Below are 26,394 nucleotides of genomic sequence, written 5' to 3'. Positions count from 1 at the left end.
ATCATTTCTCAAGCCTGCATGCCTCAGCTTAGACTAGCTTCCCCATCAAGGCAAATCTGACAGGTTTCTGCAAACAGTACATGTCGCAGAGTTGTGGGTAAGTAAGATTCCAGAACAAAAAGATCTGGGGAGGGGGAGATAGTTCCCATTAGTTGAGCTATTTTCCTCCTTTTACAGATAAAGAACTTGAGGCACAGAGAAAGGGTGGGTTTACGCTTTGAAGCTTGGCAGTCTGGTACCCGAGAGGCCAAAGTGAGAAGCATTTGAGATACTTTCAAAGAAAAGTGCGAGGCAGGTCTTTTGAAGTCCTGCCACACGAAAGGAAAAAGAACAAAAAAATACTAAGTAGCCAAGTCAGCAGCCAGTGTTGATTTTGCCTTAGTCTAGTCCCCTTGACTCTTCATTGCTGAAACCTTCCTACTTCCTTCCTGCTGCGGGGGCGGAGGCTCCGGGGAACCCTTTTCGGACGCCGAAGGCCACACCGACAACTAGGTCGTTGGCTTCCACGCTTGGGAAAACGAGTTCCTTCTGTTGGAGACGTAACGCCCTTAGGTACGCGCAGCGCTTAAGGAGATAACTCAGAACTGGAGAACCGCTCCCTTCTTGAAGTCGCTGCTGAAGGCGGGTCGCACCCAAAGCAACGCGGGAACCGGGCCGAGGCGGGGCTTCATCACCCGCTAGGGGCTGGGCGGGGCTTCCTCACCCGCGCGGGGCGGGGCGAGGCGGAGTGAAGCTTCCCCAGCCGCTCTAGGGTGGGGCGGAGCTTTCTCACCCTTGCGAGGTGGGGCGGGCGGGGAGGAGCTTCTCCACTCGCCCCGGGGTGGGGCCGGGGATGGGGCGGGGCTTCCTCATCCTCGCGGGGCGGAGCCGGGGTAGGGCGGGGCGGAGCTCTCCTCTACCCGCCCACCCTAGATCCCTCTACTGCGCATGGCACGTTGCGTACCTCTCTCCCAGCAACCGGCCTGGCGGCGGCGCGGCCTTAAACTAGGGAGGCGGAGCTGAGACGGGGTCGGAACTGCCTGCTAACTTCAGGACCAGGTACCGGGCTGGAGGGGCCGCCTGGTGCGCTCCAGGGATCAGTCCTTCCTCGCCCCGACGCCGATTCCATCTCCCCAGGGGCGGCTTCAGCAGAGCGGCCATCCTAGGTACCCCCCTCACCTTCCACGGGCCCCTTTTCACCCGAATCCTTCTCGATTCCCAAGATGAGGGGCTGCAGCCCGAGAGTAGAATAGGCTTGGGCCTGACCCGGAGACACTGGAGCGGAGTTACCCCGCGGGATAGGCGAGCGCCTGCTTTCCCTCTCCCTTTCCTCTCTCATTTTCAGGTGGGAAACTTGGGGCCCAGATGGTAGTTTGTCTGATCTTTCAAAGAGGAGCCATATCCTATTGCTGCCTTCTCCCCGCACCCTACCCCCCACCGCATCCCCATCTCATCCCAGGCTGGATAGGCAGTGAGTCAAGCCCTCTTAACGACAGAGATCCAGGTGACTCCCAAAATCAAACTAAACAGAGCTTCTAATTATCTTGTTTTCCAAAATGTTTAAATGCCCACAGTAGATTTCGGGTGGAGATGGGGTGCGGGTAGGGGAGTAAGTGCGAGGGAAGGCGAGTGGTTAAATAAAACTGTTCACGGTTTCAGGAAATAGGGAACTAACTTCTCTGCCCAGCCTTCTGCTAAGATATCCTGGCATATTCTAATTCGACTTCTTCTAAAAGAGGAAAAGCCTTTTGAATTGGTCCTTTTCTTATTGTAGTATCTGTTGAAGTAGAACCATATTCCAATATGGGAGACCTTCCTGTAGCAGAGAACACCTGAGATGAGTAGTGAGGGACAGGTAAAAGTTAACCAGGTTGCAGGGAGGGTGTAGCTCAAGTGGTAATGCACATGCTTAGCATTCATGAGGTCCTAGGTTCAATCCCCAGCACTTCCTCTAAAAATAAACAAACCTAATTATTCGCCCACCCCCACCAAAATAAAATAAATAAATAGTGCAATAATAAATCAAGTAAATTTATTTTAAAAGTTAACCAGATTGGGAGAGTGAAAATGGTCCAGAAAGGGAAGCAATATCTTTAAAGTTTCTTCCTTTGGTCTCCATTTCCTACCTGCCTTTCAAGCTCCATGTCCTAAATATGGACCTATCCCAAGGCTTGCTTCCCAGCCTTCTGCTTTTCTCTCACCATTTTCTTCTTTGGTGAATTTCTGTCACTCGTATAACTTTAGCTAACTCCCAAGACCACACAGACTCTTTTAAGCATCAGTCTTAACTTTTCTAACTGAATGCTATATATTTCCCCTTAGGATATATAACTGTTTTCTCAACCTCAGTATGACTTAAGAGCTCAAACTCATCTTTACACCAAAACCACATCCACCTCTGAGCTTTCCTATTTTGTCTTTGACACACTACTCTTCCCCAGTTACTCAGCACAAAAAAATCGGAGTCGTCAGAGTTGTTCATAGGTAGAATGGATTCCCTTATGAGTAGTGAGTCTCTGGCACGGGAAGTTTTGAAGCAGAGACTAGATAACCTTATATCCAGGAGTTTTTGAAAGCTATTCCTCCAAAGAGTGGAGGATGGGCTAGATGACTTATGGTGTCTTTACTAATTAAATTTCTTTATTTTTCCTTCTCCACTCTCCATCTGTTTCTCAGCATTCCCTCTGCTGCAGGCTCTTATCATCACAAAATTGGTCCTTTGTAATTGTATTCTAACTGGCATTCTTTTCTCTGGGTTATTTTCAACTCCCCTTCTCCCACCCCTTTGCAGGTTAATAATATTCCTTAGAATGTTCGGTAGAACGAGGTTTCTCAAATGTTAGTCAATATGGCAGCATTACCATCATATGGGAGCTTGTTAGAATGACTCCCTAATGAAAATCTGCACTTTAACAAGATCCTTAAGTGATTTGCATGCACAATAAAGTTTGAGAGACACTACCTTAGACCACTGTTTTGTGTTTGTCAGCTTTCTGTTCAAAACCTACAGTGGCTTCTACTGCCTGCTGAATAAAACCCATACTCTAGCATGCACTTCGGGCCTTTTCGTTGTTCTCATACATGTGGAGTTCTGCCTCTGTGACTGCCCTCACGTTACCTGGAGAGAATATGCAAAGTGCTGACACACCTCTCAGCACATTTGGTCACTCATTCAGTATTACTGAGTGCCTACTGTGTGCTGGGCACTATTCTAGAAACCAAGAGATACACCTATGGACAAGTAAGCACTAAATAATCAGTAGTTAATACTATTTCCTGCTTGAAATTCCCATTTTCTTTAAGTCCTATGTGACATTTAAACCCTACCCATTCAATGAAACTATCCAGGTCCACCCCAACACATGGTAATCTTTCCCTTTGCTGAACTCCATAAGTAGTTGCCCATTTCTACTTGTGCATTCCCCAGACCTGCTGAATTAAAATTTTTGGAGGTGAAAGGTCGGGCATCCATAGGTTTTTCTAACTACACAAACTGATTTGAAACATGTCCTGGTTTGGGGACCAGTGGTTCAGATCATTAACGAAGCTGTTGAAATGGCAGCTAGAACCAGTTCTTGGGTCTCTCCAAATGGGCGGTTATATTTGTTGATACAGTGTTTTGATTTTTTGTTTGTTTTTTGTGGGAGGGGTAATTAGGTTTATTTATTTATTTTTAATGGAGGTACTGGGGATTGAACCCAGGACCTTGTGCATGCTAGGCGTGTACTCTACCACTGAGCTATGCCCTCCCTCTGATACAGTGTTTTGGAGTTGACTTTATTTTCTGTTTCCATTATTTTTTCCAGAGCATAGATAATTACTCTTGAGGATAAAAACCATGTTTATCTACATTAATATTTTTTCTTTCTGTTGTAGACTACTATTAAATTTCTTTTACATGATGCTTTTTGTCTAATGTTATTAGACAAAGTGCATTTGAATAATCTTGTTTTTCAAATTCAATCTGTATTTTTACTATTTCATGGCAAGATAAATGAGTCTAAACATGGTGGGGGGGCTTCTATAAGAAAAAGTTAGGTGAGAATAAATGCAATTTGATAAAAATCAATAGATGATTTTGAAAGGCCTCCTCATTCCCCTAGATTAAAAAAAACATTGCTCTGCCTTCTTTGAAGCAGTTCTAAGGATTTCTAGAATTCTATGTACCAGACTAAGTCCCTCCCACCCTCCATTGTTATACCACTACCACAACCCCTCACAACCCCAGCCCACCTCAAAAAAGAAGGAAAATGTGGGAGGTGTTTTCCTAGATTCTTCAAAAGCATTTCTAATTATTTATCTTAAGTCATCACTTTTTACATCAACTTTATTGAGATACAATTTACCTATAACAAAATACCCTTATTTAAGTGTACAGATTGTTGAGTTTTGACAGATGCACTCACATCACCACCACGCAGTAAAGATGTAGAACTTTTCCATCACCCTGTAAAGTTATCATATGTCTCTTCGGAGTTGGCCCCTCATCTCACTATTGGTCCCAGGCAACCAAGATCTGCTTTTTGTCTTACTTTTACTTTTTCTAGAATTTCATGTAAATGGAAACAATACATAGATTTGTCTGACTTCTTTCACTTAACATGATATTGTTAAAAATTTTTTAAGAACATGATATTGTTGCATATATCAGTAGTTTGTTCCTTTTTATTGCTGAGTAGTATTACATTGGTGTATATACCACATTTTAAAAATCCTTTTCAGTTGGTAGACATTTGGATTATTTCCAGTTTGGGGCTGTTGTGAATAATGCTTTTATGTACATTCATGTACAATTCTATGAGAATATGTTTTCATTTCTCTTGAGTAGGCTACCTAAGGAGCAGAATTTTGGGGTCATAAGAAGCTATTAAACTATTTTCCAGAAAGGCCATACTTGTTTGCATTCCTGCCAGCAGTGTATGAAAGTTCCAGTTGGTTGATAAACTTTCTAACACTTGGTATTTACTTTTAGCTATTTTGGTGGGTGTTTAGTGATATCTCATTGTGGCTTTGTGTACATTTCCCTGATGACAAGTGACGTTGAACATCATCGTGTGCTTAGTGACCACTCGCGTATCTTCTGTTCAGATTTTGCCCATTATTTAAACTAAGTTGTCTTACGGAGTATAGAAATTCTTTATATATTCTGTGTTTAAAGTCCTTTGTAGACATACACACACAATATATTTTCTCACAATCTTTTCATTTTCTTTTTTTTTTAAGTGAAAGTAGATTTATTGAAGAAGATACACACTCCATAGACAGAGTGTAGGCCATCTCAAAAGGCAAGAGAGGCAACCAGTCTTTTCATTTTGGCAGAAATTTTTAATTTTGATAAAGATCAGTTTATCATGTTTTTCTTTTATATTTCATGCTCTTGATGTTTTTTTTTTTTGAATCTTTACCTATCCCAAGATCATGATTTTCTCCTCTGTTTTCTTTACTAGTTTAAACTTTTCCTTTAGTTCTATGATCCATTTCAGATTAATTTTTGTGTACACCATAAGGTAAGGGTTGAGGTTCATTCTCTCTAAATAGATACCAAGTTGTATCTGGACTATTTTTCCCCATGAAATTACTTTGGCCATTCTCTTGAAAATTAATTAACTGTATATGCATGAGTCTATTTCTAGATTCTGTGTTCTATTCCATTGATCCATTTGTCTATCCTTAGACCAAAATACACTCTCTTGATTACTGTAACATTAAAGTAAATCTGGAAATCAGGTAATGTAAGTCTTTTAACTTTGTTCTTTTTCAAAATTATTTTGGCTATTTTAGGTCCCTTGTATTTCCATGTAAATTTCAGGGTCAGTTTATCAATGTCTTTTAAAAAGTCTGCTGGGATTTTAATTAGGATTGAGCTGAATCTGTAGATCAGTTTGGAAAGAATTGATATCTTAGCATTATTGAGTCTCCCATTTTATGAACATGGCATATCTCTTATTTAGATCATCTTTAATCCCGCAGTGTTTTATAATTGTAAATGTACAGGTCTTATCCATAATTTATTAAAATTATTCCTAATTATTTTATGTTTTTATAGGTATTGTAAATGGTATTGTTTTTTCAATTTCACTTTCTAATTGGTCGTTGCTAGGATATAGAAATTCAGCTGGGTTTTATAATTGACTTTCTTTCTAAATTCCTTTTCTTAAGTATAGAATACTTAGAATTTTCTATGTGTACAATCATGTTGTCTATCAATAAAGAATTTTACACCTTCTTTTCCAATCTGTACACCTTGTATTTCTTCTTGCCTTTCGGCATTGGCCAAAACCACTAGTACAGTGATGAACAGAAGTGATAAGAACATTCTTGCTTTGCTTCTATTCTCAGAGTAAACTCATTCGTTCTTTTTATTGCTAAGTAAGTTGTTAGCTATAAATTTCTTATACATATCTTTTACCAAGTTGACTTAGTAAATTCTATTTCTATTTTATTCCTATTTGACTATTTCTAGTTACTGAGAGTTTTTTTTTAAATCATGAATTGGTGTTGAATTTTGCTTTTTCTCCATCTATTGAAATGATTGTATTTTTTCTTATTTACTCAGCTAATAAGGTAAACTTATACATAATATAAAAATTGTATTATTTTTAAAAATCCCTTAAACTTGGTTCTTTATTTGCAAACAACTTCAAAGAAAGACAGTTTTGTATATATTGATCCATTTTTTTAATGTTAAATCAATCTTTTATTCCTATGGTAAACCCCATTTGGTCATGATGTGTTATGCTTTTAGCCATTCTATAAGTTCGTAACTATAAATATCAAAGATAAAACAAGATCAGGGTGATCTGAAAAAAGATAAGATACATTTGAGAAATGGCAAAAGCTCTTGGAAATGGGTAACTCAAATTTAAAACTTAGTAGAAAGGCTGGAAAATAGAATTTGAAGAAATCTCCTAGAAAGTGGAGAGTTGTAAAGTAGGAGTGAACTAAGTATAATGCTAGGGGATAACTCTAGAATTACACCTTTAACTGTTAGAACTTCTGTTCCTATCTCTTTTCAAAGAACTAATATTCCCCAGAATTGGAAGATCTAAATCTCCACACTAAAAAGACTGACTAAGTGCAACTGGCCTAGAAAGCAACCAGTCCAGACTGCAAGAGGGAGATGGAGGGCCTCGGGAAGGCAATCTCCAGGGAAACTTTGGAATGCATGAGTTTGAGTGTATGGAAAAATACATTGATAAGACTAATAGCAGAGACGTTGGGGTATTTGGGAAAAGTTAATAGCTACATGGAAAAATAAGCAAGCGAAAAAATGAGGCAGTTATTAACTCTAGAGGAAAAAAATGGGTGTACAAAAAAGAAGACGTGATCATCTCTAACTGCCTCAACTAAGAACCGTGTTTGCATAGTCATAGTAACATAAATGTGGACTATTGTTTTAATTAAAAACTATGTTAGAACTATGTTGGGAGAATGAAGGCAGGGAAGTAGGGTGCAGGAAGGTGATATAGGAGAGCTGAGTCTTCATCTTCCATGGTAGGAAGTTAGTAGATAAATGTTTAAAGTGGGTAAGTCATGGACATAAACAGTATTTAAGAATGCTGATAAGAAGCAGGATAAACAGCCACAAGAATTGAAGGTAATTGCTTCTTCATAGCGGTCAGTGGAGGACTGGGTCAAGAGAAATTTAAAAATTAATTTAAAGAAAAAAAACCATATAACAAACTTCTCTTTTCTTATAGAGACTGCAGTATTTCCGAACGTACTTGGCCAAAGTACACCCAGGTTTATTGTCATTGAAAGTTTCTCTAAACAAATCCTTAGAATCTAGCAATTTGTAGGTCTAGTACAGTGCTTTGAATGTAGACTCATGGTAAGTTTTTATTCATCAACAGGTATTTTTATAAAAGGAGATTTGACTAACTCAATTTGTGTCTATCTTCCTTTTAGGTTTAAATTTTTGAAATTGAAATAGGTCTACACATTAGGAACTCATGTCTTTTCTTGTAAGTAAACCAGAGCGAATTAGGGTGAGTGTTTCTATTCTTCTTGCTTTACTATTTTTATTTTCTGAAAAGCAATGTGTTTTGGCAGACATTGTAGGTGGTTTTTTTATATGGTGCTCAGAATCATACACAAGTGAGGGATATATATAATGAAGCAGGTATTAAGGCCTCCACTCCTGAGAAAAGAGTTTGCAGGCAGAGACTGACCAGAGACACAATATGGCCATCAGCTTGTCTGATAGAGAAGAAACAAGGTGGCCTATGTTACGAATATCAGTCATGCCACATTAAGTTAGTTGCTAGCCCTTTTCAGTGTAGATATGTACCGGCTAGTGATCGTTCCATTTCCTATGTATTTTCAGTGAGTGTGTGTGTTTTAAAAATCAGCATCAAAAAAAGATCAGCATCAAATTGTAATCATTGAAACACTTTTTTTCTAAGTATATTCATAGGTATTATACCTGAGGATTTCACCAGCTAAAATGATCTCAAGAACAAATACTGGGTTTAGCTTCTTTACAAGCTTCTATAATTTCGTAAAAGACTGTCTTATTTTATTTATTATCAAGTACTTAATTTCTAAGTGCAGTAGAAATTATTTTAAAATTCTGTAACAGTACATATGTGCTGTGAGACATTATGAATATACCACTTTCTGTAAATATTAAGGTCAAGTTATATTTTGTGGTACAGTGCATATGAACTTTTTATATCAAGTTTTTTTAATTTAGGGTATTCTTCTTTTAATTTGGAAAAAAATTGGTATAGAGAATGGCAGAGAATGATGTTATAGTTTCACTTCATAATCCATATTATGCGAATTATTTCTGAATGTTACTTAAGCTTCCTTTTTCTTCTGTTTATGTGTATAAGAACAGTTTATATTGGAAAGAGTAACTTTCACTGTTAATTAAGAGAAAAAAACCCCAAATCTCTCCTTAGCCTGAACTCTACCCAGTGGAAAGGATGCCCCTGAGCCAAACTTTAATACCAGTCCTTAAGTGAAATGCAATCTTGATTCCATTGCTTTTAAATATGAGCTTCCTTTCTATTTCAACCTAGCCTGATTCAGGTGAAACCAGACCACTGACCAGTATGCTGGAAATCTAATACTCGCTTGAAATAGGCCAGTAAAGTGAACCACGGTTTGGTCAGGCTAGTTTGGTCCTTGTAAACCTGGCAGAAAATGTAAATGTTGGTTAATATCTTCAGAAATCTTAGTGGATGAAAGAATATGCACTGTGCTGTTTCCTTTTACAAATTAATAGAGACTTGTGAAAAACTGTTTCAGCCCTGTTTTCTGTTTCCAGCAGTATTGTTCAAATTGGCATTAATTATGCAAAGCATCTGTAACAGACAGCCATGGAATGACTAAGATGGAAGCAAAGGCAGTTTTATATGTAGGAAGGATGAAAACATTCTTCATTTTTAGGACCAGTACTACTTGTTCCTCTTCTGTCAGATTTAACAATTGTTCATCAAATTAGGCAAAGAAGAATAGAGAAAAAAATTAATCTATTGTTTTCAATTGGTTTAAATCCAAGATTGTTCTCAAAACTTTTCCATAGAATTGTATCTTAATTGTACTACATGATTCTGTTTTTGTAGTTATGAATTTGTTTGTCTATCTAATGGCTGATAGCTAATTTGTTGTGGCTTGGAAGAAATACTAATTCTCTTTGGGGTTTTCCTCTTTAGCGGTGGGTCTCGGAAAAGTTCATTGTTGAGGGCTTAAGAGATTTGGAACTATTTGGAGGTAAGTACAGTATGGCATTTAGCTATCACTTCAGGATAAATACCACTACCCTTTATTGATTACATCATTGTTATAGACGTTAGTGATTTGAAGGACAAGTCATACTATATATTTGGCTCCTTTTTGAATCCATGGTTTCCCTAAAATTTGAGGACTAATCTGGCAGTTGGCCCCTGCCTGTCTTGATTGTTAGAACGCCAATATTTACTTAAAAACACACATTTCTTCTAAGTATTTGTCAAGTTGAAATTCACATTTTTAGAGGAAAAAGCTAGATATTTAAAAGTCTCTATCCTTGAAGATTTAAAAAATAAAATTATAGTCAGGACAAAGGCAGCAGTGATATAAAAGTTATAGTTTTACAGACCAATCTAGTTGGCTGATCTTTTCATGGTAGAAATTATGAGACTTAAGAGAACTAAGGAAAAAATCTGTAAGGCAAAAATATTAACTTCTATTGTAACACCCAAATGTTGACTCAGAAGCAAGGTAGATTTGCAATTTTGAGGTTTAACAGACCCAGACATTCCCCTTCAGCTGTTTTCAAATTGAGCTTTTTGGGGAACTGTGATCTTAATTTAAAGCAAAGAAAATTCTTTTTCTTTTTTTGTTTTCTATTTAATTGGAGGTACTGGGGATTGAACCCAGGACTTTGTGCATGCTAAGCATGCGATCTACCACTAAGCTATACCCTCCCACTTGAACGTTCTTTTTCTATAAAAAGAATTGTAGTAAAGCCCCGTTCTTTGTGTCTGAACACCAGGGTACTCTCTTTGACTCCTATAGCTAAAGAAATGGGTTATCAGATTGTGCACATTGATTGACTGGTCCAGAATACCCTCTAGAGGCTTGAGTAATTGAAAACTCAAACTTATTAGTTACTAGGTGGTACCTATTAATTCATTTTCCGAATGCTACTCAAAGAACTTTTGGCATTGTATTATTCATGAACTTTGTCAAAGGGTTGTGTTTTAGACAAATAAGAGTTTAGAAGAATGATGAGTTATTTTTGATTCAGTTATAAAGAATAAAAATAAGCTGCACAATGAAGGAAAGGCTAATGGAACACAAATACTATATTCTGGTCCTATTCTCATTTTTTCCCATCATTAATGAGAATACAAAGGTTTAAAAGTAAACATTAGCATTAATGGAAATTGAGTTGGGAGGCCAGTTTACAATTAATTAGTTAAAAATATTCTGGTTATATGAATTGGATTAATGGATTTTAGCTTCAGTGTCTTGAGTGTAAGATCTCTCCCTATCTTTTGATAATTCCCTAGTCTCTGGTCTGAGGAGGATAAAGAGATTGTTCTATATATTGTTTACATCTTGATGAAGTGTATATTACCAAGTTTGTACAGCTTGAAATTTGCCTTCTGCTCTGGAGTACTGAGTTTGATTTCCTCTCATCTATTCATCTGGCTTCTTACTTTTGACAGACTGTCTTAAGCAACTGCTTCTGCTATCTGTGTACCGGGAAACTGATGTCCAAGGCACACACACACACAAAATCTTATTTTGATAAATTGAGGCTAATTTATTCTGCAGCCAATCTCTAACAGCATAACATAAAATATTTGGTAATGTGTAATCATTCCAGTACTTCACAGTTAAAAATTTGATCATTTTTATCACTTTTACAGGATGGAGAAAATCAAAAGCACAGATATGAAATTTGTCTGATTTTGGAGCAGAAAGTCGTTTCAGTTGTCCTTTGCTTTATTTGTTTTCACCAGAAGTAGCAGAGGGTCAAAAAGCCCTTGCTTTATTTTCATTCAGAATAGCTTGTATCTGGCTGGAGAATCATATTGGGTAATGATCCCACGAAATGATCCCACATGTTGCTGTATAAAACTTTTTTGGGTTTTGTTTTTTTTTTTTGGTAAACCTGTTTTCTAGTCCCTGCACTTCCTGGGAAATAGACAGCCAGGTCTATAACTTTATACAGAATTTTTTGTTCACAGCATAAGACTCTGAAACCAGCCTATTGAAAGTAGAATTGTGTGCTGATGGAAAGTCACTGTATGACAAGAACTGCAGGAGTTGGGTTATACTCAGTAAAGAATGCTCTCTGTAGAACAGGAGCCTTGTCCAGTTTTGAAGAGCCATAGATTTATGTTTAAAACCCCATCTAGCTGCAGCATTTTTACTGTGGATCTCTGTGTCTGTGTGCGTGTGTTTACATGTAGCACTGCAGGCACTTTTTGCTATAATGACTCTTAAGTAGTTTCTATGAATAAACGTAGTCCTAAGTGCAATAGTTGCTGTTCTGAATGTGGGTGTGTCTTCTGCTAAAAACAAAATGCCAACAATCCATTTCTCTACTCCAGAGCAGCCTCCGGGTGACACTCGGAGAAAAGTAAGTGACTTTCTAGGCTCTAGCACCATGGCTGTTGCATGGAGATGATTTGTTGTGGAATTCTGTGAGTTCTTTTGTTTTTTGTGATTGGCTTATCATTTTATGTTTCTGCTCATCTGTCATTGAGCTTTATTTGTAGTGTAATTCTTCTACTTGTGAAGACTCAGGTTTCACCCTGGAGAGATTATGATATGTACTGTGAAAACTGAAAAAGTCTCAGGCCTTTTCTGTCTCTCTTGGGGATTAAGGTCTCCTGTCCTTCCCAGCCCTACCAATCACCCACCACCCTCTCCAAAAACAAGAGAAAATGTCAACAGTCTAACATGTGGTTATCTTTTAGTGGTACTAAATTTTCCAACCTTAGTCTGTTAATGATAGATTCCAGTCCACAGAGATAATATAGATTCCTGTCTATATTATATGGCAGGACCTCAAATCTCCAACTTTTAAAACAAAACCCCAAATCTTAAAGTACAAAACAAAAAAAATGTATTATTTTATTGGCAGAAGTTACAAGACTCCTGCCCTGCCTCTTACTGTTCTAGTTTGTTTTACCAGTGGAAATGAAGCAGCGTACCGAGCTGTTTTTGATGCTGTGAATCATTGTCTCACAAAAAAAGGATAAGAGTCCTTTTCTCCACAGACTTCTTCCTCTTCTCAGATGACAGACCTTTGTGCCTTTTGCAGGACAGCCCCAAGGTGAATGCAGGATAATGCTGCTGACTAGGGGTTTCTCTTTGAGTAAAGCTTGGCTGGGCTTTACTAGCAAAGAGCACCTTTCTATCAGATTCAGATATTTTCCAGTCAGGAGACCAAAAACATGCCCCACAGGGTCAGTTAGGTATTTTTCCAGAGTACAGTACCAATTATATACAGTTTTTATATTTTCACAGCTGCCCATGTTATACCAAAAGCTATCCTGTGTGAAACCTGTGGGAGGTTGAATGTGTTTATTCGTTGGGCATTTCATAAATATTGTCTTTATGTGCTTTTTTGTACTTTGTTTTAAACTCTTTAAACAAAGTTATTTTATGGTCATTTCTGAATATCAGTAACTTATGTATTTTCAAATGCTCCAGAATGAACAAAGTGCTTTTCATGATGGGATAAACTAAAAAAAGATTTTGACGGAATTAGTTTCTCGCTCTAGGCAATTGGAGGTTGTGCATTACACTAATACAGCTATGCCATGCTGTGTTTAAAGAGAATGGACTTAATAGCTCATCCTTTTCATCTGAATTTTGACCTTTTCTAAATCTGAAACAGTATAATGGACTAACATGCCTTTCTTGTGGTAAAGTCAGACCAAACCTCCTCCACTCAACATATTGCCTTTGTTTGTTTGTTTTCCTAAACACAGGTTGGCTTCTCTCTGCATTCAGACTAGAACATGCACAGAGTAGGAAGCCTCCATTTTAGGATCATTTCCAGTGAGCTGGGGACAGAATGGTGGAGGAACCACAGCAACCACCAGACTAGTTCATTCCAGATTGCCCAATGAACTCACAGTCCCAATTCCCTAAAGAATTTTATTTTCTAAAACTTAACATTTTTAAGTAGTTTTCTATAGTCAGCAAAGACGGGGGAAATATTTGTCAGGTTACAAAATAATCACATCAGTAGATTTATGAATCATTCCCTTTCTAGGCTCAGCGAAAGTGTGTCTTCAGTGTGTAGCCTGGGAGGTGGCATGACTTACATGCACTCCTAGCAAGGAAAGGGGGGATAGGCAATTTAAAAAAAAAAAAAAAAAGCGTCCTGTCTGTAGTTCTTCCAAAGGGAGTTATTTAAAGCGTATTATTATTTTTTTTAATCTCAGGACTCAGCTATCCTTTATAGTCTTTTTTTTTTTTTTTTTTGAAGTTAGAGAAGCATTAAGGAGTTTGCCTGGAGATCAGAGGAGAGACCTTCAAATACAAAGTAGTTGTAGATTTGTTCTCATTGGGCCATATTGTTACCTGCTGAAAAATGCAGTACTTTCTCATGTGCAGGTGTCAGGTTCTGATCTACACAGTTCCCCTAGTAACAGGGGAGCTAGTGAATATGTTATAGGAGGGCTGGCATTTCCAGTCGAGGTCAGCATGTTGAACCATCTCCAGTGGAACTGGCTGGTTCGGTTGCTCTCCTCTTCAGCCCATTGGAATGACAAGGTCATGGGCAGAAAACCTCCTGAGTTCAAATGTTGCTTGAATGATTCTTTTGTAAGGATGTGCCAGCATTGTTGTAGGCGTTGGGAAATACATCAGTGAAGAAGACAAGGCCCTGACCTCATGGAGCTCTCAATCTAGAGGAGGAGACGGGCAATAGATAAACTAAACTGCAGTGATCACTGTGAAGAAAAGAAAGCAAGATGATGCAATAAAGTGACTGGGAGCCTCCCTGACTTTGGCTGAACTGTCTTCAGTGAATAGATGACATTTAAGTTGAGACCTCAGTGACAGAACAAGAAAGGTGGTGGGGGCAGGGAAGGAGTAGGGCAGGGGTGCTCCAAGCAAAAGGATGGCAGGTGCGAATTTGCTAAGGCTGTGCTTGTCCAGAGGGGTCCGGTGCAGCAGGTCCAGGGAGTGTGGTGTGGGATGGAGTCATGGGAGCAGGTGGCAGCTGAGTCATGTGGAGACTCACAGGCCAGGGTAGAGGGGTAGGTGACCCTGATTTTATCGAGGAGTAGATTGATACCTGAGAAAACAGCATCTGCAGAGCAGCACGTGTGCAGCGGGTTAGAGGTACAAGGTGGAGATGGACTCTTCCAGACGAACTTTGCATGCAGCTTAAATTCTCAGCAGCGGGGAGTCGCCGTTTCCAAGCTCGCGGCTTCAGCTTTTTGTTCACATCGCTACTCCGTTTTGTCCCTGGGTTGTCTGTACCTCTCTCACCTGTGTGAGGCCCCTGGCTTGTAGTAACAAGAACCTTAAGGTTGTTTTGAAAACAAGATAGTTTCAAGAAGCTACAGTGGCTATTAAATGATCTGAGAATTTGTTTTCAGAGCATTTGAAAGCACAGATATGTGTAAAAACCAAAATCAAACCAACCTTAACTTATCAGGCTCTACTTAGGATTCTGTTTTCTGCATTCTCTCTGTTCTGTCTTCTTTGTTGAACACGAGAGTGACCAAAAGTAGGCAGCAAAAGGAGGAGGAGAAGAATAGAATTTATAGTTATTGAACACCCATGATACCAAGTAGCATAAGTTCTTTACATATTTTATCTCATTTCATTGTCACGACAAACCTGTGAAGTGGGAATTATTCTAGTGATGAGATGCCGAAGATCCCAAGGGTTAGAGGGGCTTGCCCAGGGTCACAGAGTAGGTGATAGACTGAGTTCAAGTTCTGCCTCTCCCTGGACCCTAAGCCTAGAGTCTTCACATCGCACCATATGTTTTACTCAAAATAGCCTTTCCCAAATTGGGCAGATGTTAGGCACAAAAGACTTCTCTGTACAGGTACCTCTGGGAAGTGTTAGGTTAAACAAAGTTAAACTTTGTCAAACTACAGAACTTCTCAAAGCCTTTAACACAATACATAGTACCCGTTGTAACAGTCCATGAGAGAGAGTGCTGCATTTTGTAACTTACTTGGCCATGTAAACTTCTTTCATGTGTTAACTGCCAGGATCAATGTTCCATGGGGTCTGCTTTGGGGAAATCCTACAGAAAACAACTAGGTAGAAAAACGGACAAGAGACAGAAAGAGGCATTTTCACTTTGGAGGAGTCCCGCATGGCGAATAAATATATGAAAAGATGCTCAACTTCATTAGCAATCAGAAATGCAAATCAAACCCACAGTGATATTGGCAAAAATTAAATCTGAATATATCAAGTGTTAGGGAAAAGATGGATCAGTGAGAACATACTTGAATTGCTGGTGAGGGTGTAAACTGACATAACCATTTTGGAAAACAATTTGGCATTATCTCCTCAAGGTGAGTGTTCATATACTCTGACCTCCAATTCTACTCTTAGGTATAAGCTTTAGCATATATGCATCAGGAGAGATGTTCAAAAGTGTTTTTAGTAGTACAGTTCATAATAGCAGAACTGAAAAACAACCCAGAAGCCCATCAGCATTGGAAGGATAAAGTGAAGTACATTCACAAAATGAATATTGCACAACATGGGTGTACAACTTGGCTTTATATTTCTATATGTAATATATATAATAATATATGGGTGAATCTTAGAAATATAAAGCTGATTAAATTAGAACTGTGGCTTGCCAGCAGGGGTCAATTTTGTTTGACTGGGTTCCTCTCAATGTCAGTGTAAATGGTACCAGAGGCAGAACCCCATTTGATTTCCTTCTATTGGTTGTGTCAACTGTTTTGAAACCAGATGTGCTTGAAATGTCAGGACACCCCCCAACCCCCAGAAGGTGATGCCGCCACGTGGGAACATTCTCAACTGAAACACTTCTGGCTCGTGCTGAGCCAAAAGCATTTCATGCGTTCAAAGACCTTTTCCTGATCAGAGGTCAGGTTTATGAAATGCAGCATGTGAAATATGAGCTGGCCTAAGGCTCTCTGTTTCAGTTTTACACGTACCTGAAGAAAAAGGATCCAAAAGAAAGAAAAACACTCATAGTCCCTAAATCATACAAATAAATTTGGTCTGGAAGAAGGAAACAGCCTGTTAAGCTAAAGGAAGAGCTGTTGGCCTGCTATGAATTCTGCTGGGCACTTTCCATCAGGACTTCAGATATGATGCCTGCATCCTAGATGGCTTGCGTCCACCTTCATTTGCAGCCTGAGTGGGCAGGACCGAGGGAGCAGGTCACTTCTGTCTGGGATGATGGCTGAGACCTGGCCCAGTGTGTTACCTGTTTTCTTGCTTCACTTGGAAATGTCAGGTTATAAATAGTCTGGGCTCTTGGTTTGCTAAAGAGGAGGCCTCTTATAGCCACATTTTGCCTATAGCAAGATTCAACATTTGGGATACGGTAGTCAGGACCTTAAAAATGGGACCCTAAAGCAGCAGGAAGTTCAAGAGAACCTCCCCCTGCCTACCCGTCTGCCTTCTCTTTTCTAAATGTGCCTTTCTCCAGACATCCTTCCCCAAGTAAGACTTTCATGGTTTTTAGCCAATGAGGACAAGGACAAGCAGATCAGTTGTTGACTGGAACTGGCCCTTGTCCCCCATTTGTAGATAGCACTCACACTTACTCTGGTATTAGTGCCGATTACTGCACTGAACAGCTGAGATTTTACTCTATTTCTCATCAGATAGTGCTGGAACTACTTCCTTGCTCCAGAGTCAGAGTTTATGTGTTTGTTTAGAAGCCAGTCTCCTCGTGGGTCTGAGTTACCATCTCCTCACTCCCAAGTTTCCCTTACTAACCTATTTTTCTTTTTGTTTAGACCAATGAGGCGAGCTCAGAGTCGATAGCATCCTTCTCCAAACAGGAGATCATGAGTAGCTTTCTGCCAGAGGGAGGGTGTTATGAGCTACTCACCACTATAGGTAATGTCCAGGGCTGTCATTGCTTTCATGCTCCAGGGGCCGCTGCAGCTTTCTCGGCATCCTTAGATGGATGTGTGCCAGAAGCTGTCAGCCAGTTAGCAGGATTCATGGTGACAAAACTGGCTTTTGTGGGTCTTCTTTGGTTTTCTTCTTCCAAGTATGAAAAAGAGATCACGTTTCCAGGAGAGAAGCTTTTTGGCAATTTTCTCTTTCGGGCTGTATACTTCTGGAGTCCCAGGCCATAGTCAGAACAGTTGGCTGAGAAGGAACTGATGGAAGGAAAATCAAGAAATAACAGAAGTGAAAAGTTTTACCTTGAGTTTTCTTTTAAAATCAGTCTCTGTAAGGAAGCTGAAAACCTTTGTTATTGTCCCTGTTTATGGCATTCCTCTGTCCTTTTAGGCAAAGGATTTGAGGACCTGATGACAGTGAATCTAGCAAGGTACAAACCAACGGGCGAGTATGTGACGGTACGAAGGATTAACCTAGAAGCTTGTTCCAATGAGATGGTGACATTCTTGCAGGTAATAAAATGTGAATGTGACACTGGAGGGTGGGCACTTAGTTCCAGTAGTAATTACAAGGCATCCCTTACGTCTGTCTTCTGAAGTAGCTTCCAGGAAATGAAGTGAGATCAAACCAAGAAGTTACAGAAGCTCTCGGTGAAAAATCTTGGGCATTTGGCATTAAGGATTCTGTAACACTGCTCGGCCCAGTTTATATTCCCCTCTTCTCCAAAGATTCCTTTGGGCTCATTTATTTATTATTCAGAGAGGCTAAGCAACTTGTGCCTGGTCATACACACTAGTCAGTGGCAGAGGTAGGATGCACACCCTGACAGTCTCGTTCCAGGTAGAGGGCAGCCTGCCCCACCACAGTGGACCATCTTCCAGCTCTTACTGTCCTGTTAGCCTGATGGGCCTTTCTATTGGAGAAGCAAGTAGCTGCCCTCATATTAAACTAGGAGAGGCTGCAGGTCTAGTAACTGCCTGGAGACTGGATTCTCCTTCACAGATGAAGGCACGTGCTGAGAATTCTTCCAAGTTAGGGCCTGGGTCAGTGTATTTGAGTACAGTTGGTTGCAGCCTCTCCCCCTTCTTTAACTACAGTGTTTTTCTGAATTCACGCTCATCTGATGCTGCTCTAATACCAGCTCCTGGGTTCAGTGTAGTTTTGTGGGTCTGAGGATAGAGCAGAAAGTCAGTCCCAGCTCAGCTATTTGGGGAAAAACATATCTGAGTTTGTTCTAGAGCATTCTGGGCTTTGTGATTCTTTATTCTGGAGACCCGTGGACAGATAGCAGGTGCTGCCTATTTAGTCTTGGCTCATTTCCCAGAGCCTAGGACCCTGGAGTTTCTGCTGTTCTTTTGTCCAATTTTTTTTTTTTTTTACATCTCTGTCCAAATTTATTTTAAAATTCGTGTATCTTACAATTTCTATAGCTGCTCCTGAGGAAGGTGCCCTGAGCCTGAGGTCACTGGAGAAATCTCTCCTCATACTTAGTAGTTATTGTTTGTTCTTTAATGCTTTCTTTCCTTGTTTCTCTTGATAACGACATTTTCCTTTACAACAGGAAAACATTTTTTGTTTTCTTATCTTGGAGAGGAGTTCTGTGTCTTGGCCCTCGAAGTCGAGCTAAGCTTGTAAGTTCCTCAGTCTTCAGTCAGCAGCTTGTTTTTATCGTCTCCGAGGTGAACGGTGACCCTCGGCTGTGTTGCTGGCTGTCCCCCTGTCGGCGGGGAGTCATTTCTGGATGCTGTCTACAACTCGCGGGCAGAGCCGGGCTGGCTTCCCCGCTGAGACGGCAGAGCCTAGTCTCTCTCATACTGGCGGGATCTGCCTAGGCAGCCCCCAGGATTCTAAGAAGAGGACCCAGAAAGGCCTAGGTCCCCGTACAAGTCATGCTGCCACCTTCATGTTGCGCGTCACTCCTCGGTGCCCCTGGGTTCTGACTGCAGCTTACCATTGCTTTCAGGGGGAGCTCCATGTCTCTAAACTCTTCAACCACCCCAATATCCTGCCGTACCGAGCCACCTTTATTGCAGACAATGAGCTGTGGGTTGTCACGTCATTCATGGCGTATGGTGAGTGGGAAAGGGGTCCTGGCAGAGAGGGGTTCTGTGAACTCTGCTGTCAGCTTGCTGATGTGTGTGTTTTCCTTCTCTGTTTCCCTTCCCTCTGTCCCCATGATTCCTACTTCAGGTTCTGCAAAGGACCTCATCTGTACACACTTCATGGACGGCATGAATGAGCTGGCGATCGCTTACATCCTGCAGGGGGTGCTCAAGGCCCTGGACTACATCCACCACATGGGATATGTGCACAGGTGCTTTCTTGGGCCTCCTCACCCTTTACAAGAGGGGTGTCTGGGTGCATGTGCCCTCCAGTAAACAGTTGAAGGTTGACTGAAGTGAGTGAGGCCAGTGTTTAAAGGCTCGGACTCTTGCCCTTGCTTCTGCTGGGGGGACAGAGCATTTCCCCGTCAGTGCTGAAGCCTGGTCCTGAGTGCTGTGTGAGGGGGACATCTGACATGTTGTTGCCTCTGCACGCCTGCCCCCTCCTTCCTTGGAGCACCCAGACTGGTGAGTGTGCCCCAGAGTCAGCCTTGTGCCGAGAGGCTCAGGAGAAGACAGATTGCTTGGAAGACAGTGTCAGGAAAAGCGGCTCCTGGTAGGAAAGATAATAAAACTAGGACCCCTACCTAAGTCCACATACAGAGGAGCACTTCAGATGGATTACAGGCCTAAATGGAAACTAGACACTTAGATAAGAGGAAATGTGAGGAAATATTTTTGTGACCTGAGGCATACCATAACTTCTAAATGTTTTACAAGCACAAAACATAAGGCAGGAAATTGATTGATTTGATTATATCAAGATTAAAGCTTTCCCTCCAATAAAGGACACCATGAACAAAGTTAAGAAAGGAGTTACAGTGTGGAAGATGTTAGTTTTGTCTAAAACACACAGGAGATTACTAACAAGGAAATCTTGTGACTCAATAAGAAATGGATAGCAAAGCAGTAGAACAATGAATAAAGGAAAGAAAGCCCAGAAGACTAAAGGTCATATGAACAGACACTCAAACCTAGCAAGAATCAGATAATCAAATTAAAGCAGGAGGATGTCACCTCATATACCTAGGACTGGCAGTAATTCGGAGGCTGAGTAAGGACTGGTGTGGCGAGGAGGTAGGTCTCCTGTCTGGATGGTGGGTGGTGGCCCAGTACAGCCTATCAGGGTCACTTGGAACTGGGACCATCAGTGCTGCCTCTGGGTGCACACCCCCAAAGAAGCCTGCCCACAGGCCCATCGGGGGTGTGTATGTGGCCGCCTTTGTTCATATTTGTGGTGATTAGGGGCAGCACGAGTGTCCCTTCCTGGAAGAATGGATTAGTAAGTGTTAGACCCCACCCCAGAGAGCAGGTGGCAATCAGAAGCAACAATTAGATGTATACAGATGGTGGTTGGAGAGCTTGAAGATAGAGTACTGAAGAATGGGATGCATAACACGGTACCACTAGGTGAATTGAAAATGGCATGCAGAACAGTGATGCACTTTATGAGAATGCTAGCAAGCAACACGCACAGATTAAAGGCAGTGGACAGTAGAGGAAGCAGTGTTCTGGGAGCATAAACAAGAACTTTAACAAAACATAAATAGGTTTTAAAATCTGGTGATTTGAAGAAAAAAGCTGGTAATATGTAAATAGGGTCATTCTGTTTCTTCTTTTTCGTATATGTTTGATTTTTCATAAGAATACGTGTTTATGTGTATATAATACATACATATACACGTATAACACTCACACACACACCAGGGTAGAGCACTGACTGGATCTGGTGTTTGAAGACAGAGATTCACAAAGCTTGGTGAGGGACTCCTGCTGCCCGGTGACCCCCCTCTCTGCCCCCAGGAGTGTCAAAGCCAGCCACGTGCTGATCTCCTCGGACGGGAAGGTCTACCTGTCGGGTTTGCGCAGCAACCTCAGCATGATCAGCCACGGGCAGCGGCAGCGTGTGGTGCACGACTTTCCCAAGTACAGTATCAAGGTCCTGCCTTGGCTCAGCCCGGAGGTCCTCCAGCAGGTCTGTTCACGGGGTCCCTAGGAGCCCCCATGCCCCACCAACTCATGATTCCCCAAGGAGACCTTCAGGACTTTCCCGGCGATGGGGTTGCCCTCTGCTTCTGAGTGGAGCAAGGGCTTCTTGGAGGGAGGACTTCCCTGTTGGCAGGTAGACCTGGGAGGCCTCTCTGCCCAGGCGTTCCGGGCCCATTGCAGTGATGTCGTTCCCCTCTGTGGGGTCCCAAACTGGACCTCATGCTCCCTTCCGAGAGGCTCCCATCTGAGGGGAAGAGCAAGCATTTGGGAAATGTTTGGTTCTCTCTCCACCCCTGTACTAAGCAGGAGCGCTTCCTCCTGCGGTTCCACAGCATCACCAAGACATTCATTCCTCCTAAAATAGCAACTCTTCAGTGGTGCAGGCGAGGAAAGTCTTAACCACGGGTCCCAATTTGGGTACAAGCATTCTTTTCTTCTCCCCAGTTTTTGCTCCAGTCACTTCTTTTTCTACGAACAGTGACCAAGGCTCCAGTGGAGTGACCTGTGGCTCTTTTCTCCTGATTTAGAATCTTCAGGGTTATGATGCCAAGTCTGACATCTACAGTGTGGGAATCACAGCCTGTGAACTGGCCAATGGCCATGTCCCCTTTAAGGACATGCCTGCCACCCAGGTAAGCCTTCAGCCCAGAGGTTTCCTTCTGGCCTCACTGCCTTCTACAAATACTTGTTGAGGACCTGCCACACTCAGGACACCGCCAGGGCTACTAAGATGAAAGACCCAGTCTCTTCCTTCAAGAGCCCTCCCAGTAGGGGAGATAGCTGTGTGACTGTTGACCTCTGTCTGTGATATCTGCGGTGGTAATGGAGCCCAGCTAGGGCAGGGCAGGAGCAGGCTCTCTGCTCACAATCGCATGGCCTGGAGCCTACATACCAGGTGTCTATCTAAAACATATACATCAAGCTAACAAATTTTTATAAATTTGTAAAATATGTCTATCTTCATACCTTGATCAGTATACCTGGAAGGCCAGTTTCTAACTTAGGATTCTTAGACTTCTCAGGTTCTGCGCTACCATGTTGCAGCCAATACCACTGGAGCCTCCAGCCTGCAAGTTCACCTTCTGTTCATGCCCCTTTTAACGACTGCCCTTTGGCCACTCTAGGCATACACACAGCCAGTGGCATTGGAGACAGACCCAGGGAAGAGGCTTGTCTAGGTCTTAATCAAGTCCAGGAAGTGGACCTGGGTCATTTGGGCAAGGATACCTGGGTCCCAAGTACCTGGAGAATGACCTAGAACTGGGAGGGGGTTGGGGCAGGGGTGTAGGCTCTGAGTGAGCCTCTCTCTGAACCCACAGACTGCTTGTCCTGTGGGAGGCGAGCAGCTAGAGAACAGCCAAAGGGCTGCTCTAGAGGAGAGGACCCAGGGAGGCTTCTGGGCAGAGCTGACACTTGAGTCTTGAAGACAAACAGGAATTAACGGTGTGAAGAATGGAAACTGGAAGGAGACTCTTTTAGGCAGCAGGAAAAGCATGTGCAAAGACCCAGAGGCAAGAAAGAATAGGATCTGGGAATAGCTAGTAGTTGTAAATGGCTGCAGTACAGGTGCTTCTGGGGGTCTGCTGGGGGACATGGCTGGAGAGGGAAGCGGGGGCAGATCATGGAGGACCATGTGGGCCATGCCAGGGCATTTGGTTCCAATCCCAAAGCACACGGAGAATTGCCAAAGGCCTTTTTTTTTTTTTTTTTTTTTTTGACAGGGAAGGTAATTAGGTTTATTTATTTATTTTTAGAGGGGGTGCTGGGGATTGAACCCAGGACCTTGTGCTTACTAAGCAAGCGCTCTACCACTAGAGCTACACCCTCACCCCCACCAAAGGCTTTTAAGCACAAGAGTGATAGCATCAGATACACATTTTAGAAACATGACTCACAGATGGATTCGCTCTGGGAGGCTGTTTAGGAGGATATGGAAATCTATCCTAGGTAAGGATCTAGAAAATCTAAGTAAGATGGTAACAGATGTTCAGGAAAGAGTGAAAAGGCTGTTTAAGATAAACAATAGATACAGTTCCAGAAACAGAGTCTCCAGTAGAACTCCCGGTGATGATGGAACTGTTCTGTATCCGCACTGTCCAACACGGTAGCCACTAGCCGCCTGTGCCTGCTGAGCACTTAAAATGTGGCCAGTGAGACTGAGGAACTGAATTTAAGTTAATCTAAACATAAACAGCTCTCTGTGTGACTGGTGGCTGCCATATTGGACAGCACAGCTCTAGAGGGAGTTCCAGGTTTCTGTATTGGGTCCCTCGTGAAGGTGACGAGGACATCCATGAGGACAGCAGTTCCTGCGGTGGGCTGCTGGGACATGGAAGGAGTCTGAGGACTTTGGAACAGCTGCCCAGGCCTAGCCTGCCCCTGGGTGCACTGGTCCCCTGCGGCAGCTGCAGCGACACCCCAGGATACGGCGCTGTGGGCGCTGCGGAATGGACCCCATCGGACCCACCTGGGAGTGGCAAACTAGGGCCAGGCTTCAAAGAAAAGACCTGGCTGCTGCCTTGACCCTAAGGCGAGGGCTCTAGTTAAAAAGATATAATACCTTATAAAGGGGCAGAGACTGTGCACCCCTTCCTTCCATCCATGGTGAGGGCGGGTACTTCTTTGCAGTCCTCCTCTTCAGTTTGGGCTAGCTAGGGTGTGGCTGCCGAGCCTGTGGCCAGCACGCCTTTGGAAAAGTCAGACTTAGTCCACTGCTGCCTTCACTCCCCCTGAATCACTTGTATATTGGGAAAAGTGTATTTGTGAAGAAACCCTGGCTCTGTCCTCCCCAGATGCTGCTGGAGAAACTGAACGGCACGGTGCCCTGCCTGCTGGACACCAGCACCATCCCCGCTGAGGAGCTGACCATGAGCACTTCGCGCTCAGTGGCCAACTCCGGCCTGAGTGAAAGCCTGGCCACCAGCACCCCCAGGACCTCCAACGGCGACTCGCCGTCCCACCCCTATCACCGCACCTTCTCTCCCCACTTCCACCACTTTGTGGAGCAGTGCCTTCAGCGCAACCCGGATGTAAGGTACGCCTGCTGGGCTGGGAGGGGCTTCTGGGGGCGCCGAGGCAGCTCTGGAGTTTAAGGCAGGGTTTGAGGGGACGCATCTGCCCTGTGAGGGTCTGGGTTCCCCGGAGGAGTCCGGAGCTCCCGCAGCACGAGGGATCAGCACGAGGCTTTGCTGAGAAGCCAGCATGGCTGTTGTTTCTTGTTGAGCTGAGGGAAGGCTAGAGGGGCACTTGAGGATAAGGCAGAGCAGCAGGATTCTGGAAACCAGGCACAGAGGTGATGCTGGTCTCTCCTCCCCTTTCTCTACAGACCAAGTGCCAGCACCCTCCTGAACCATTCTTTCTTCAAGCAGGTACAGTAGCACTCTCCCAAGGCCCCCTGGGTTTTTTTTTCCTGGCCTATGGTTCCAGCTACCTTCAGTCCCCTCAGCTTTGAGGTCTTTGGGTATATTCTTCCTTTGAAGCAGAGAAATGACTGTGTTTCTGAAGCCCTTTGATGGCAGTGCTCCTCCCTCTCGTAGAGACTCTTGGCTCCAACAGTCCATCTGTCACTGGGCCATGGTCCCTCACCCCATGGTGTCCTGGGACTCAAAGCAACAGGATCCACCCCCAACTCTCTTTCCTCCCCCAGATCAAGCGACGTGCCTCAGAGGCTTTACCTGAGTTACTTCGCCCTGTCACCCCCATCACCAATTTTGAAGGCAGCCAGTCTCAGGATCAAAGTGGAATCTTTGGCCTGGTAACAAACCTGGAAGAGCTGGAAGTGGATGACTGGGAGTTCTGAGCCTCTGAAGAACGCACATTCTCTGTCCCAGGACGTGTGAGCCTGCAAGGACCCTTCCTGAGGGCTGGCCACATTCCTACCCTCCTGGGTGCAGGTTGGGCAGAAAGGACATTTCTGCCAGGAGAGTTGGCTGCTTACTGACTGGGAAAGAAATTCCTCGAGAGAAGCTATCCTTTATTGCTCCGAGGCTTTTAAGACACAAGGGAATCCCAACAACCAGGGATTGGGAGGGGCTGGAAAGCTGACATTCACAGTCCTGTGAGCTCAGGCACCCTGACCTCTTCGGAAGGAAGAGATGCTGTTCTGGCCCTGAGGGCTGAAGTCCAAGCCCAGAGTTTGACTCAGTGCCCCAGGGAACTGTGTGACTTCTTCTGCCCACCCTGGCTCTCCTACCAGCCTGATTCCATTCTTTTCCTCTGCTCTCGGATCCTATAGGTTCACGGAGGGGCAAGCAATAAGACCCCTTCCCCTCAGACCTCGCCCTAATAACTGAAGAGAAGGGTATTTTTTCTTTTTAAGCACTAGGTTAAGGCTGGGGAAGTCCCTCCTTATCCCCCTTTCGCTTGGGCCCTGACACCTAAATCCTTCCCTTGATTCATCTGTGTTGCTCATTCCTTTCCCACCAAGAGTCCATGTGACTGCCTCCTGCCAGCTTCCTCGGTGCTTCCTCCAGGGGCCGTAATGTCTTGCCTAACCTGAGGGCTTAAGTCCTTATGCTGTATTAGTTTCATTGCCAGAACAAATTAAAATTTCCAGAGAATCCACAGGAGAATGACATTGTTGTGTGTTGGCCGCGCAGGCTCAGACGTGACTCATCCCACCCCGGGTTCTACCATCAGAGAGTGGTCCCACAAGTGCTTGTGGAAGCACAGCAGTGACCTATTTCATGAGCTAAACAACCTCACAACACACACACATTTCTTTAAAACTCATCATGGATTTGTCTCTTAATTATCTAATGTTGATACTATCAGT

General features: G+C 42.8%; 1 protein-coding gene across 10 annotated transcripts; it reads left to right on the top strand.

Moving 5' to 3' along the window:
• Positions 1-906: 906 nt before the first annotated feature.
• On the top strand, positions 907-26,183 carry STRADA (STE20 related adaptor alpha). 10 transcript variants are annotated; one of them, XM_045517395.2, is made up of 13 exons: positions 907-1,038; positions 7,888-7,943; positions 9,642-9,699; positions 12,033-12,061; positions 17,415-17,517; positions 17,920-18,041; positions 19,493-19,601; positions 19,720-19,843; positions 21,435-21,606; positions 22,148-22,252; positions 24,413-24,654; positions 24,946-24,988; positions 25,267-26,183. In XM_045517395.2, exons 2-13 carry the CDS (start codon positions 7,932-7,934, stop codon positions 25,417-25,419), a joined length of 1,272 nt encoding a protein of 423 aa, XP_045373351.1. In that variant the 5' UTR covers positions 907-1,038; positions 7,888-7,931; the 3' UTR covers positions 25,420-26,183. The 10 variants fall into 10 exon arrangements, with proteins under 10 accessions (XP_045373351.1, XP_010954294.1, XP_045373354.1 ...); XM_010955992.3 differs by having other exon boundaries at positions 7,888-7,967; XM_045517394.2 differs by having other exon boundaries at positions 917-1,145.
• The last annotated feature ends 211 nt before the right edge of the window (positions 26,184-26,394 follow it).

This window comes from Camelus bactrianus, chromosome 16, assembly GCF_048773025.1.
Source record: "Camelus bactrianus isolate YW-2024 breed Bactrian camel chromosome 16, ASM4877302v1, whole genome shotgun sequence".
NCBI classification, from domain to species: domain Eukaryota; kingdom Metazoa; phylum Chordata; class Mammalia; order Artiodactyla; family Camelidae; genus Camelus; species Camelus bactrianus.
The sequence above is the reverse complement of the archived record's forward strand: the minus strand, read 5'-3'. Positions and strand labels throughout refer to the sequence as shown.

Bases quoted from the DNA above. Each gene is read 5' to 3' on its own strand.
- STRADA (XM_010955992.3), top strand. From the start codon at position 7,932: ATGTCTTTTCTTGTAAGTAAACCAGAGCGAATTAGG. The intron at 17,518-17,919 runs GTAATGTCCAGG...CTGTCCTTTTAG, and splicing joins TGAGCTACTCACCACTATAG to GCAAAGGATTTGAGGACCTG. The intron at 24,655-24,945 runs GTACGCCTGCTG...CTTTCTCTACAG, and splicing joins CAGCGCAACCCGGATGTAAG to ACCAAGTGCCAGCACCCTCC.